The sequence below is a fragment of the Procambarus clarkii genome, chromosome 23 (assembly GCF_040958095.1).
Source record: "Procambarus clarkii isolate CNS0578487 chromosome 23, FALCON_Pclarkii_2.0, whole genome shotgun sequence".
Taxonomy (NCBI): Eukaryota; Metazoa; Arthropoda; class Malacostraca; order Decapoda; family Cambaridae; genus Procambarus; species Procambarus clarkii.
Genome location: NC_091172.1, coordinates 30,742,060 through 30,755,535, shown reverse-complemented (window position 1 = coordinate 30,755,535; position 13,476 = coordinate 30,742,060). Strand labels below are relative to the sequence as shown.

The window sequence follows — 13,476 nt, the reverse complement described above, 5'->3', positions numbered from 1 at the left end:
TCCCTAAAGCTAACTACCGACAAGGAAGGACAAAGATGGAGGAACTTACCAGGGAGGTGGAAGCACCACAGGTACCAAGTCAAAGACAAGACTGACGGCTGCGACAGATGCCCCAGAGCAACACAAGGCTGCAGAGAACCAGGAATGTTAGCAAGATACCTGGCAGCCAGGACCATGTTAGACATCCAAAACCCCTGTGCCCAAATATCACCCCATACTACGTTACATAAAATCTCTGATAAAGCGGCATACTTCCAAACATCATGAGTAAGAGGATAGACTGCAGGCTGGCTAGCCTTGACGACACTGTGTACAACCCGAGACATACTGCATAACCCTGGAACAGGGAACCAAGGAAACCGGATCAACCCACAACAAGTCCACCTAAATAGAACTGGTGATTCGCAAATAGTAGCGCAAAACCATCGCTGGACACAGCACATGATAAAGACAATTTTTTTTCAAGATGCCATCTGTTTACTGGAGTCCTGAGGAACAGGATGCGAGACACGTGAACCCACAGAAGTTTCGAATCTTACGATATACTAACAAATGTGATATGCTGGTTGGCACACACCCTTTATCCATGATATCACAGCATGTGCAGTACAGTTGTTAAACAATATATTACAAAAGTTGTTTGTTTTGGTTCACCTATCTTCTGGGTGCACACCTCGGTCGATGGTGGAATATGACATACCAGTACTTTAACCCTTTAACTGCGCAACGCGCCTGCAGGCCCAGGCTTCGGGTGCACAACGCACCTCTGGGTGTTTTTATTTTTCACGTTCCATTCAAAACTTTCGTGGCTACATGGGGTTCATATCAGCTTCCTCAGGGCTTTTGTAAACAGATGCCATCTTTAAAAAAAATCATGGTCCACATTGCCGGGTGTCAGAGCCTCAGTAGTGAGTGAGCAACCAAGGCTGGCGCTCGCAGCATGAGCGCACAGCTCTGCTGTTCAGCGTGTGACCACAGCATCGCCTAATAATGTCAAAATATATATACAACCTGTATTATTTAGCCATGATAGTATTATAGAAGAGCCCGAGTGTGATAATAACTGGATACAATATTCAAATATCAGTGATTCAATGCTGTTCACGATGTTCACAGTGTCCACAGCATTATTTCTTCATCCATCTAGGAATCTTCAAACGGCTTCTTAGGTTCCTTTTCAAAATAAACTTGTGGTCAATTATTCATTTACAGAAATTAGTGACCAGGATTATGGTTATAATTAGCGTTGTGCGTAGTATTGTGGAAGGAGGAATTTTGGTGAGGGAGGGAGGGAGAGAATTGAGGTACCCTCACTGTGTGGCAGCCACTCTTGTTTTGCTCACCACACTAGCTTCGTGGTTTGCTATGGGGAACACACAAGTTCATGGGTATATACAGTGTGTGTGTGTATATAGTGTAATAACAGCAACAGGAGTATGTTGAGTGGAGCTATTTTGGTGAGGGAGGCAACGTCGTAATCGTAGCGTCGTCTGCTGTCTGCTGTGTGATTTTTCATGCAGTGTATGGTGGCCACTGTACTGTTTGGACACAATACCGGCTTGCTTTCATAGTTCTGGTAAATAAAACATGTAGATAAGTATATATAACATGTGTAAATAGTGTAATAAAAACAATAACAGTATGGTGGGAGGAGCAATGTTGGCGAGTAAGATGTTGGAGTGAGGGAGAGCTGGCTGGGTGTGGCTGCTAACACTAGCGGTGTTCTGAATGTGTTGATGGTGAATGTATATAGTGTGACACAGTGTATAGTCTGTAAATAAATTGTATATATACATAAATTAGCATGATACATGGTAAATATGTGCAAAATATGTGCACACAAGTGTCATGCACGTAACACAGTGTCCTCGGACAGTACGGATGTTTTACTGCTATAATATAGTGTACATGTTCATTATACATAGGAATAGCATGTAAAAACAAATAAAATGTATTTGGAACTGCGCAAAAAATGAACAAAAATATATTCGCAGCAACTCGAGCGCCCCGCCCCAGGAGCTTACGGCACGGGCACCCAGGGAACGATGACATCACGTGCCACCTTACGGACCCCATAGCAGCCAAAGTAAGTACAATTTCGAAATTCCGTTGCTATACCCATACACAGGGAGGGTTTGTTGACACTTTCAGAACAAAAAAAGAATTTTTTCCCGAGAATTTATTTCATGCGCACTGGGGGGCGTCATATTCATAGGCCGTGCAGTTAAAGTGTTAAATGTAAAGTGCTCATAGACCATTGCTCCCTGCGCCTCTCTGAGGGTACCAAGTTCTGGCTCGTGGTTCCCAGTAGGCATAAGAACTCCAGTGACTGATGACCCCAAACTAATATAGCACATATCAGTTCCAATAGCTTCAGGGAGTCGATGGGGCTCCCCCAGAAATATTCTGAAAAAGGGAACTAGTTATACCCTCTTATGCAGGTAATCCTTGCAACAGACTTCTGTGAGGGTTTAATAGTAGTTCTAGTGCCATCACTTCGAATCTCGGCTTCTTCTTGATGGAGGTTCACAAACTCGGCATCCATAGCCACCAAATCTCCTGCAATAAGGAGGATTCAGTATGATTTAAGTGGATATTTATATTAAACATCAAAATGTTTATATCCTATTTATGAAATAGTATTAATATTATTTATTTACAGTATTTATATTCCACCATGTTCTTATGGATGATAATATACACACTAATTAACCCTTACACTGCTCCAACCACTTTAAAGTGATCTATCCAAATGCTCTAATCGCCTAGAAATGATTTAAGGTGCCCCATAATATTCAAAAGCCCAACTCATTCTAGAAGGACATCATTTGACAGTAAAGAACTCTGTAGCTCATTTGCAATACTTGGAAAAATTACAAGGCGTTTTGTATAGCTGTTGCTGATTGGCCTGACAAAGCCACTGCTTGGTTATTGATTTTAATGAGTTATTTTGATACATGATTAGCATGTAAGAAACGTTGCAAGCATCATATACTCTCTGTTTACATACAGCTGGCATATGAAACACAGCAGCATACAAACAAATAGCATAATTTGCAATGAACATGGCAGGCCTTAGTAAGAAGATGAGGAACATGCCTGAAGCATCACCATCCAATGACTGAAGGTGCAGAGCAGTCATGCTCTGCCTGACAAGCCATTGTACTTTTAACAATACAAATCAGTGATATCCAAGTATATTTTTTGTATGCAAAATGTGTGGTAGATGCAATAGTAATTATACCACACATTTTGAATGCAAAAAAAACAGCAATGAATGTAATGAACCGCCACTTACTGGGTGAGCCCCTTTGACTCCCTGGAGCTATAGGACTGATATGTGCTATATTAGTCTGGGGCTTCAGTTAGTGGAGTCCTGGGGCCAGATTCACGAAGCAGTTACGCAAGTTCTTACAAACTAATACATCTTTTCTCAATCTTTGGCGGCTTTGTTTACAATTATTAAACAGTTTATGAGCTCTGAAGCACCAGGAGGCTGTTTATAACAATAACAACAGTTGATTGGCAAGTTTTCATGCTTGTAAACTGTTTAATAAATGTAACCAAAGCCGTCAAAGATTGAGGAAAGATGTACACGTTCGTAAGTGCTCACGTAATTGCTTCATGAATCTGGTCCTTGCCTATTAGGGACCAGAGCCAGAACCTGGCCTCCTCAGAGAGGCACAAGGAGCAATGGCTTAAAGGAGACCCCCCCCCCCCTTTGTATTTGGGGGTATTCCTTGTCGGTCATCGACTGGGGTTAGGCACTCAGAAAGGTAGGCATCTCAAAACAAACCACACATGGTAGGAAATTGAAAAAAATCAAGACCGAACAGAGAAACAGAATTCGCCAAAGGAAAACAAAGGAAACAATCAAACAAGCAATCATTACTCATTGCTTCCACGCAGCCCTCCCTGTCTTGGGAAGGGGAGAAAGAGAGCACCCTGTCCAAGGACCAGAACGGCTCAGGCGGTGCATGAGCAGGCCGGAGGTGAAACAAAGCACAAGAAAACTTACAGAATGCAAGCTAGAGCAGCTCTGCCAGCGCTGCACGATACAACGAGAGGAAATGAAAAAAAAGACTGCCAAATACACCTCATACTGTCGTCGAGATGAGGACCGCAGGCGAGACACACCATGAGAGGTCCGAACCTGGGATGGAACCAGATGGGGCTGCCCCCAGGTCACCAGGAACCCAAATGCAGCAAGCTGGGAAAGAACCACTCCTCTGGTGAGCAAACCAGCAGACTGGCTTGGAGCCCACACACACCAGTTGTCGAGGTAGACCAAAAGGGAGGCAACGAAAACAAGAAGCATGCCACCCCACCAAAAAACCTAACCCGTCCTTGAACCCAGAAAGAAATGGAATGTGCCAATGCACATCCCAGAGGGCCAGAGACACCCTCCACCAATTTGGCTCCAAAAGAAGCTGGATTTGGGGCAGAGGTGTCCTCCGACAGGAGGGGCAAGGAATCCAGCAGTGCAGAAGGGACCAGTTCAGAAGAACCAAAGATCTGCACAGTCCTGTGACGACACTGGAACAAGAGGGAAACCCATCTGAGACACTAGGTCGGTCCAATCACACTCAGAGGCACCCACTCCAAGCTGACCTGGTTGGGAGAAGCGTGCCCCGCAGCCCCGAGCCTCCGAGAGGAGGAGCCCCCAACCACAGGCTGGAAGACCTGTGGTGCACCACAGGCCAGAAAACACGACCTGAAATGCCCATGAAGCGTGGGACCAAGCATGGGCAAATGGAGCCAGCCTCACACCCCATCTCATCACCACCAATGGGGCAACCAGCGATGGGGCTGGCTATGAGAATCCGACCAGCGAGTAGAGCTAGCTATACGCAAAACATGATAAAAGGCCCCAGAGGAGGCATCAGCACAGATGGAGGTAGCAAAGGCCCACCTTGACTAGCAGAAGCTGGAGCCCCAACATGACCATTAAAACTAGTGCCAAGCCCCCCTAGAAGAAAAAGTGTACGCCAGGAAAACCCAGGAACCCCATAACGAACCCAAAATGGGGGACGAGGACCCGAACACCAAAAAGGCTTGGTTAAGCGGGACAAATTCTGGGTCGTACAAGAGGAAAACACCAAGTGCCTCCCGAACCTCCATAGGGGAAACCCAAGAGGAAGAAAACCTCCAGAACATAACTGAAGAACCCAAAAGAACTGGGAAAGACCAGACACATGACTGACCCAACCCCCAGCAAAAACAGCTAAAAAAATATCCGAACACCAAATGCCGAAGGCGTGGGAGCTAGCAGAGCATATAGGGCACAGACACTGGGCCCAGAACCCAAACACAGAAGACATAAGACCAGGTGAAAAGACAAACACCCAAATGTTCCCAGAGGAATAAATAGGCAGGAAGCCCCTAAAGAAAGAACAAAACAGAGACAGCAATGGGAGGATAAACTCCCAACAGAGGCAAAATAATGCCCCCAAAACACAAGCTCACACGCCCAGCAGTTGCATGTAAATAAATTACAGTGCCACCCTGGTGGCCAAGCAGGTAAAGCACCCTGTACCTGGCAAGGTACAGTCCTTGCACCGCTACTGTTCCTTATTCTCATATCTGATATTGACAAAAATACACGTCACAGCTTCGTGTCATCCTTTGCAGACGACACAAAAATCAGCATGAAAATTACCTCTGCTGAAGACATTGAAAAACTACAAGCAGATGTCAACAAAGTTTTCGATTGGGCAACAGAAAATAACATGATGTTTAACAGTGTTGTTCTATACCAGGTGGCCAGGCAGGGAAGCACCCACTTAAAAGTAAGATGGCCACCAAAACAAGAGGAGAAGCGTCTGGCAAAAAGTGTAAATCACGATGGCAAATGGAGGAAAACGAAGCAGATGGGAAGGAAGGACAAAAAAAAAAAAAAAAAACCCGCCCAAAAGGCACAAGGCCCATGCAGAGGCACAAGGCCCAAGCAGAGGCAAACAGCCCCAGAACTGCTAGTGGGCTCCCCCCACAGCCCCGGGGCCATGAAGGGGCTGTGGGGGGCTCTTCTACCACCCTAGAAGAAAAGCAGAGTCCAAAGGAAAGGCAACAAGAAAAGGAGCGTGCTGGTAAGGCCAAGACAGCGCGAGGAGCAGGCTAAAAAAATATTCGTCCCCGCAACAAATGGGGCAACCCCCGGAACCGCCCGAGTCTCGTCCCCAACTGAACCCCGCTCCGACTCCGAAACAGTCAGACGGTATGAAGCCGGCAGTAGAGGGGGAAGAGGAACCACAACGGCAGGAAATGGACTCAGTGGCGCGGACTGAATCAAGACTGAAGTGACCAAGGCTCCCCAAGTCTGACCCAACTAAAACGGGGCAGCCCAGGGGCATTCGAGCGGGCAACCAACCTAGCAAGTTGCAACAACCAAAACCGCCAATGAAACGCAGACGCCGCCTGGCTCCAAAGAACTTCTGTAAAAGAATGGGTAAATTGGAGTACGAGCTGGGAACACGACTCGCAAGACTCCGGGTCGTAGGTGTCACCGACCCAACAGGCAGCATGACAGAGGCACAACAGGTGACCGTCACCCTGAGACAAGGGCAACAAACAACCTTCAACCTCGCACAAGGCTATCTTGAGATTATCTTGAGATGATTTCGGGACTTAGCATCCCCGCGGCCTGGTCCTCAACCAGGCCTCCTTTTTGTTACACATTCCCAAGAAGCAGCCTATAGCAGCTGTCTAACTCCCAGGTACCTATTTACTGCTAGGTAACAGGGGCATCAGGGTGAAAGAAACAGTTTGCCCATTTGTCTCCGCCTCCACCGGGGATCGAACCCGGAACCTCAGGACAACGAATCTGAGGCGCTGTCCACCCAGCTGTCAGGTGCCCCTAGTCAGGCAGACTAAGACGAGATGGGATTTGGAAGGTGCATTCATGGGTTCGTCAAGCCCCGACGGGGTTTTCCCAAAGTCCCGTAGGAGGTTCAGCCTACGGGAAGCTCAAGCAACGGTAACGGTGCTGCAAAGCAGGTTGAGCCCTTTTATGTCAATAAGAGGGAATAGGGCTATAACTGGACCCCTGAGAGGTGTTCAAGTACAGGGGGGGGGCCTAGAGGGCCTCCGAAATACCTTAAAGGGGCTGATGGTCAAACCAGGCAGACCACCTCCTAGCAAAAAGAAAAAGAAAAGAAAAACCCTGCAAAAGCACAACCACAACAGGAGGAACAGGGAACAAGGAAACTGCACTGGTAGGCATGCTGTGCAACGGGAGCAGCACGCCTACAGCACATTGCACCCCAAACCAGCAACAAATTCCTACCCAAAGCCAAACAAAGGCCACTAAACCCCAACTGGCCCCAAGGGCAGGGCAACTGCCGAGCAGCAGTAACCCCTATGGCAGTGAAGCCCGAGAACACCAGGGAAGGTAATCCTAGAACCGAAGGGTAGTACTCACAGGGCGCTTAGGGAAGGAAGCCCTAAACGCATGTAGCCCTCAGTACACTATGTTACTCCTGGCCAATGTGCCACAAACAGCAGGAAACACCACAAGGGCACAAAATCCAGCAAGAATCTGAGGCCTGAGTCGACATCCGCCCCCAGATGCGTTTTAGCCATGAACTGCAGTGCGAGTAGCCAGCGCGTAGGTCCAGGGCTCTCTGCCTCTCTGAGGAGGCCAGGTTCTGGCTCTGGTCCCTGGTAGGCAGGACTCCATTGACTAAAGCCCAAGACTAATACAGTATAGCGTATATCAATCCAATAGCACCAGGGAGCCAAAGGGGCTCCTCACAGAAATATTCATGGACATTAATGATTTGTGTTGCTAAAAGTAAGATCTCTGTATATTTTCCATACAAAATATGTGGTATATGCAATTGTAATTCTGAGTGTACTCACCTAGTAGAGTTTGTATTCCTGTGTGTATAATTATTTATTTATTTAATTTAAATATATAAATACTGTACTGTGTATACATATATAAATATATATTTATAATGTCGATGACATTATTAAGAAGAGCCTTGCCTCTACCCAGTGTCCAGCAGAGAGAGAGCCTCACAATCTACTGATATGTAACTCTGTTAGCTTTGTTGGCCGACCAGATGGAATCACACTGCACCCATGGAAAAATAGAAGACAATTGGCATGGAACTATACTTTTATATCCACCCTGGCAGCCACGTACATCAACCTCTCTGTCGGCCAAGCAGGAGCCGTGGCGACAAAGAGATTCAGACAAGTCACAACCTACGAGCTACACCACAAGTGTAGCTCTCATCCTGTAACTACACTTGGGTAGTTACATACACACTTTACCCTCCCACAGCCACATCAAAGAATTGCCAATACCATGTTGAAAACATTGGCCTAGTGAGGATAAAGTTGTCCCAAGAAACCCAATAGTGGCCTGCAGATTTAGCAAGCACTTGGCTCTATAAACTTAATGCTGTACCGTGAATTTAACCACCAATGGCTCATCAAATGATTTTACCAATCTCAAATTCAGTCATTAGGACTAGTGAAATGGTAAACAAAAGGTCCTTAAATCAAGTGGATGCTATACTGATGTTTACTTTTCCCACAGACATGCTTTAATTGCTGATAAACACTATTCAAGGTAAAACTCACCTTCCCCAGGCATTTCATCTGCTGTGAGTGGTGTAAAAGTAATCCTTTTCCTCCCACGCTGTGCCAATGACTTATCTTCGCCAAACACATCCACAGTTATTGGTCTAATTGGTTCTATGGATTGGGACTCTGGAGCCAATCGACGTTGCTGCCAGTAGAGAACACAGGGAGTCTTCCAACCACATGGAAACCACACTGCTTCTTCTTGTGCTATTGGCTGGATGCTATCCACATTATGTTTGAATGCAATAGAAATTTATATTATTATTTATACGGGTGGCTCACATTTTAGACATTTGAATTTTGTCTATACTCTCCCCACAAAATAATGAATCAATAACACTAGGAACATCATTTTTGCAATAGATAATAATTAGAACATTTTCATGAATGTAGAAAATAGAGTCGACTCTGGTACTCTGTGTATTTTTACTGCAGTGACCAAATTTACCTGACTGTCTGTGGGAAGCCCCTTCAACTTTTTGAAGCTAGCATACTCATTAACCCCTGCACTGCGCAAATGTTTTTGGCAAAAACTTCATGGTGCAATTGTTAAGGACATTTTTTGTTAGTTTTATAAATGTTTAGGTAAAGTTAATGTCAAAATGTTTCCAAACTCAACTATTTTCATATCAAAACACAAAGAGTGATGAAAACAATAAACAAAACATTAAAATACAGCCTAATTAAAAAAAATAGTACAACTCTCAGAACGAAATTTCTTGGTTGGCGCAGCACAGTGGTTAAGTGCCATACCATTCCGAGTCATAGGTTGCAGAATTCTTGTTGCCTACTAGGGACAACAAGTCAGAACCTAGGCCCCTCAGAGAGGCACAGGAAGCAATGACCTATGAATACTTTACATTTAAAGTTTAGCATTTCTGCCACCAACCAGGAAAGGCACCCAGAAAAGTAGGCATCTCAAAACAAATGACTGCATGGTTTAATATAAGACACACAGCCACAATATCAAAATAATTCCCCTCAAAAACAAACAAACAATACTTTGTCAAACCAGGCCCCCGCTTGTTGCCTTCACCTTTCCACTCGTTGGGGGAAGGAGGAAGCCAGCCCGGGAGATCTGTGAATTCTTGACTAATGTTAGTTTGTGCCTGGAATCCAGCAGCTGCTTGTTTTGACTTGCTGACTTTCTGGTTGCCTTCCCCAGTAAGATGGGGAAAATAATGTCACTGCTCCCTGCACTTGTCAGGCCAGATATCTGGTTCCAGGTCTGTGGTAGAAAAAAAAAAAAAAAAAAAAAACAATCCTTTACAACTTTATGGCTGGTGTAACCCAGTAGATGATAACTATCCAAGCATCAAATTTCAATTGGCTACAAGGGGCTCCCCCCATAAAATCCAGAATGTGAATAATTTTCCACATGTTTGTTTTTCTAAATGAACATGAGGTATTGTTACATAATGCATAGAAGCACCAAACTGCAGCTGTGTGCTGTTGCTATCCGATTTGCTTTGGGAACATCATCACCAGCATCGGATTTACTACAGAGTAATTACACTAACGTGACTGCATCAATGAGAAAATTGGTAGGAGCCGTGATGAAGGTTTGAACCTATGGGGTAGGTGTTTCCAGGTTCGAATCCTCATCACAGCTCCTACGGATTTCCTCATCAGATTTACCGATATCTGAACCTTGTACACAATCTTTATCACTGTCAGATAATTATTTATTTCTTCATAATTAACCACTGTGCTGCGCCAACCGAGAAAACACCATTTGAATATTTCGTACCCATTCAAAACGTGTGCGGTAGGTTCTGTACGAAATGGACTCTTGGGACCTCCAGTGAGAGGCAGCCATCTTTGAAAAAATTCCCAGAATGTCTTAGGGCTGCTGACTGGCTTGGTACTGAGTGAGCAACCATGGGTGGTGCACGCGCCTCTGGCTTCCAAACACCTGTCTGACGCAGTGTAAATGGAAGTTTTTTTTTTTTTACATGTATTTGTTCAGGGAAGGGAATTTATCATTTTACAAAGATAAAAAAAAATTTACGAACACGGGGGAAATGTCACAATAAACTCGGCACATCACAGTGATGTGCCGAGTTAAATTAAGTGATGCTGTAGGTACAAGCTGCAAGGTAGTGCTATGAGCTGCTGATGCATGTGCTACCCATAGTTGCTGTGTTATTACTAAGGCTTTCATATCCAGGAGGGCTGCCCACAATTTTTTCAGGATGATGTCTCTTTACTGGAGACCTGATGAAACAGATACGTGTTCTGTGTAACCACAGGAGTTTAAATCTTATGCTAGACCTAAATTCGACACAGGTTTATTGGAGTACCACCAATAAAACGACCATGGTTAATATGCACAGTTGAAAGGTTAACTGAACCAGCATTTGGCTTGGTTACTACTGCAAAGACACTCATAGTAAAGTCATCAAATGCACAAATTTTCTTACCTTATGTCATTAAAGAGATACCAGTGGGAAACAGACGACACTTTGGCACGAACATGATAGTCGGGGCCAACCTTGATACAAGCAACCAAGTTATTTTTGTCAGGGAAGCGTGGATCTGCTATGTGAGAGACAACACCAACAAGCTCAAAGACAACACCTGTTTCATTATCTTTGGCATCTTCAAGCTGGGTGGGAAAACATCACAATTTCAATAATTGTAAAAATATTTAAGATAAGTTTATTACGTATACTCCAGAAATATTCACATAAAATTTGGTCTACCTGTAAACTTATAACAAAAGTAACACATTACTGACAAGGTAATGTTCACTTACCTCAGTTTTGGGGATATCTGCGAGTGATACAGTGCCATCCTCATTAAGCTTTGCTCTCATGCCAAGTGGTACCCACGAGTATTCCATTGTCTGGTCAAGAAGGCTAAGCACATGCACTGGTTGCTGTCCAGCTAAAAGTGTAGAACTCTATTATGAAATTTCCTCGTCACATTTTAGTTAGAAATATTACTAATAGATTACGTGCATTGTCATTGATTTCTGCAAATGGATGCGAGATATGAGGCATTGCGCTCATCTAATGTGTTCCCACTGTGCACTCTAACACTTTATTCACTCATATTTAACTCTACTTAAAAAGTCTTATTATGCAAGTAAAATAAACTAAATATAATATTCAGCTGAATAAGATGAACACATTAAAATATTTCTGTGTGGAGCCTCTTGTGGCTCCCTGAAGCTACTATATTAATATATATAGTATTATAGGGATCCAATGGTCCCTCCCCACACTCCCCACTCCCTCACACACCTGGTCTCTCCCCACTCCCTCCCATCCACAACACCTGGTCCCTCCCACCCACACACCTGCTCTCTCTCCCCCACTCCATCCCATCCACACACCTGGTCTCTCCCCCACTCCATCCCATCCACACACCTGGTCCCTCCCTACTCCCTCGCATCCACACACCTGGTCCCTCCCATCCACACACCTGATCACTACATGCTCCCTCTCATCCACACACCTGGTCTCTCCCCACTTTCCCCTCCCTCTTATCCCACAACACCTTCCATTCCCTACTCTCTCAGTCATTTGCAGGACAGAATAAATACTGTGTGGTCCTAGCTCCCTGTCGGCTGGTGCCCCTGGAGTCCTTACAGGTGGAATAATGACAATTGTGAATGTGTGACTGTTGGCTTGCCTGTATTAACACAAATCCCTATTCAATTTAATCCATATAATTTGGATTACAAAGAGTAGACAGCATAACAAAAATTCTAACATTCCTAATACAATACCATGATCCCTCACTCGCGTATAAAAAATTCAACGTACCTTCCCCAGTTTCACGACCGGGATGCCAAAATCGACAATCGTGACGAGTGCACCCGTGACTGTACCTACAAGGTCGAGCGGGAGAAGGCTGTAGGGTCGAACTGTCTGGGTATCTCTTTGATGGTGTGGATGGACTACCTGCAATATATATCAGTATATTTTAAAATAATTTATAGCAATTATTAGCCAAAATATATAGGGTACCCAGTATTTGAAAACCGCCGTCAAAATGTTTACATTAAATATGTATTTACTATATATTGAAATTGAATATTTATATGAATACAGTACAGTACTTTGAGTACTTGATGCAAATTAGAATTTGTTATTACATTTTCAACTACTGTATGTATGAATTATTCTTCATATTTTATTTTATGCATTCAGACAATGGTGCCATTAGATTTCTCACCTGCACTAAGAGCTGGAATAGTTTTATCATTTGATTTGCTTAATTCTTTTTCACTATTTCCTCCTTTAGATTCTGCATTTCTCTTTTCTTCCTTTTTTTTCTTTTCACAGACATCGGTTAACAAAATTTCAAACTGGCTTTTCCAGAACTTAATATCCTGTAAAAATCAGGGAAAGATTAAGTATGCTCTTAAAGTGGACTACAACAAGCAGCTGTCTCGACATGTAACTGTCTAAACTAACAAAAAGCATGCATGTGAGGGTATTGCTTTCACTACTTTCATAGAATACCAGGAATTTAGAAACTAAAATTAGCCAATTGAATATCTACATTAGCAAATCACTATAATTCTGTTTCACAGAATTATAGTGATTTGATATCATATCACTTTTACATTATGAGGAGGAAAGAGACTAGAGGAAAATAGAGCAATATAAGAAAAGACTGAAGGTACTCATCAAAACAAGATGATCACTCATCATACAAATCACAGATTTATATACGGTACAATCATTACCAATTTATATCCCATAATCTTGACTAATTTCAAGATACTGTACGCAGTTCATTAGCCAGAACATGAGTAAGGAAGACAGGTCTAGGAGAAACGGAGGAAAAGTGAAGGTAATGGAAAGAGGACCAGGAAATGGAATTGGAGAAGGGGCAAATGGAACAAAAAGCGAGACCAAGACAAGACGA

General features: G+C 43.9%; 1 protein-coding gene across 8 annotated transcripts in view; it reads right to left on the bottom strand.

Annotated features, from left to right (window-relative positions):
* Positions 1–13,476, bottom strand: part of PAN2 (PAN2-PAN3 deadenylation complex catalytic subunit PAN2) — a 74,656-nt gene that overhangs the window by 8,161 nt on the left and 53,019 nt on the right. For 7 of the 8 annotated variants that reach the window (XM_045751322.2, XM_045751325.2, XM_045751327.2 and 4 more), the window contains 6 exons: positions 12,778–12,934; positions 12,366–12,503; positions 11,351–11,481; positions 11,016–11,200; positions 8,590–8,813; positions 2,430–2,559 (listed from right to left, as the gene is read on the bottom strand). In XM_045751322.2, the coding sequence (XP_045607278.1) occupies positions 2,430–2,559; positions 8,590–8,813; positions 11,016–11,200; positions 11,351–11,481; positions 12,366–12,503; positions 12,778–12,934 (965 nt within the window). Of the gene's footprint in view, positions 1–2,429; positions 2,560–8,589; positions 8,814–9,654; positions 9,821–11,015; positions 11,201–11,350; positions 11,482–12,365; positions 12,504–12,777; positions 12,935–13,476 lie in introns of those variants that run through there. The other variant, XM_069330071.1, reaches the window with a different exon arrangement.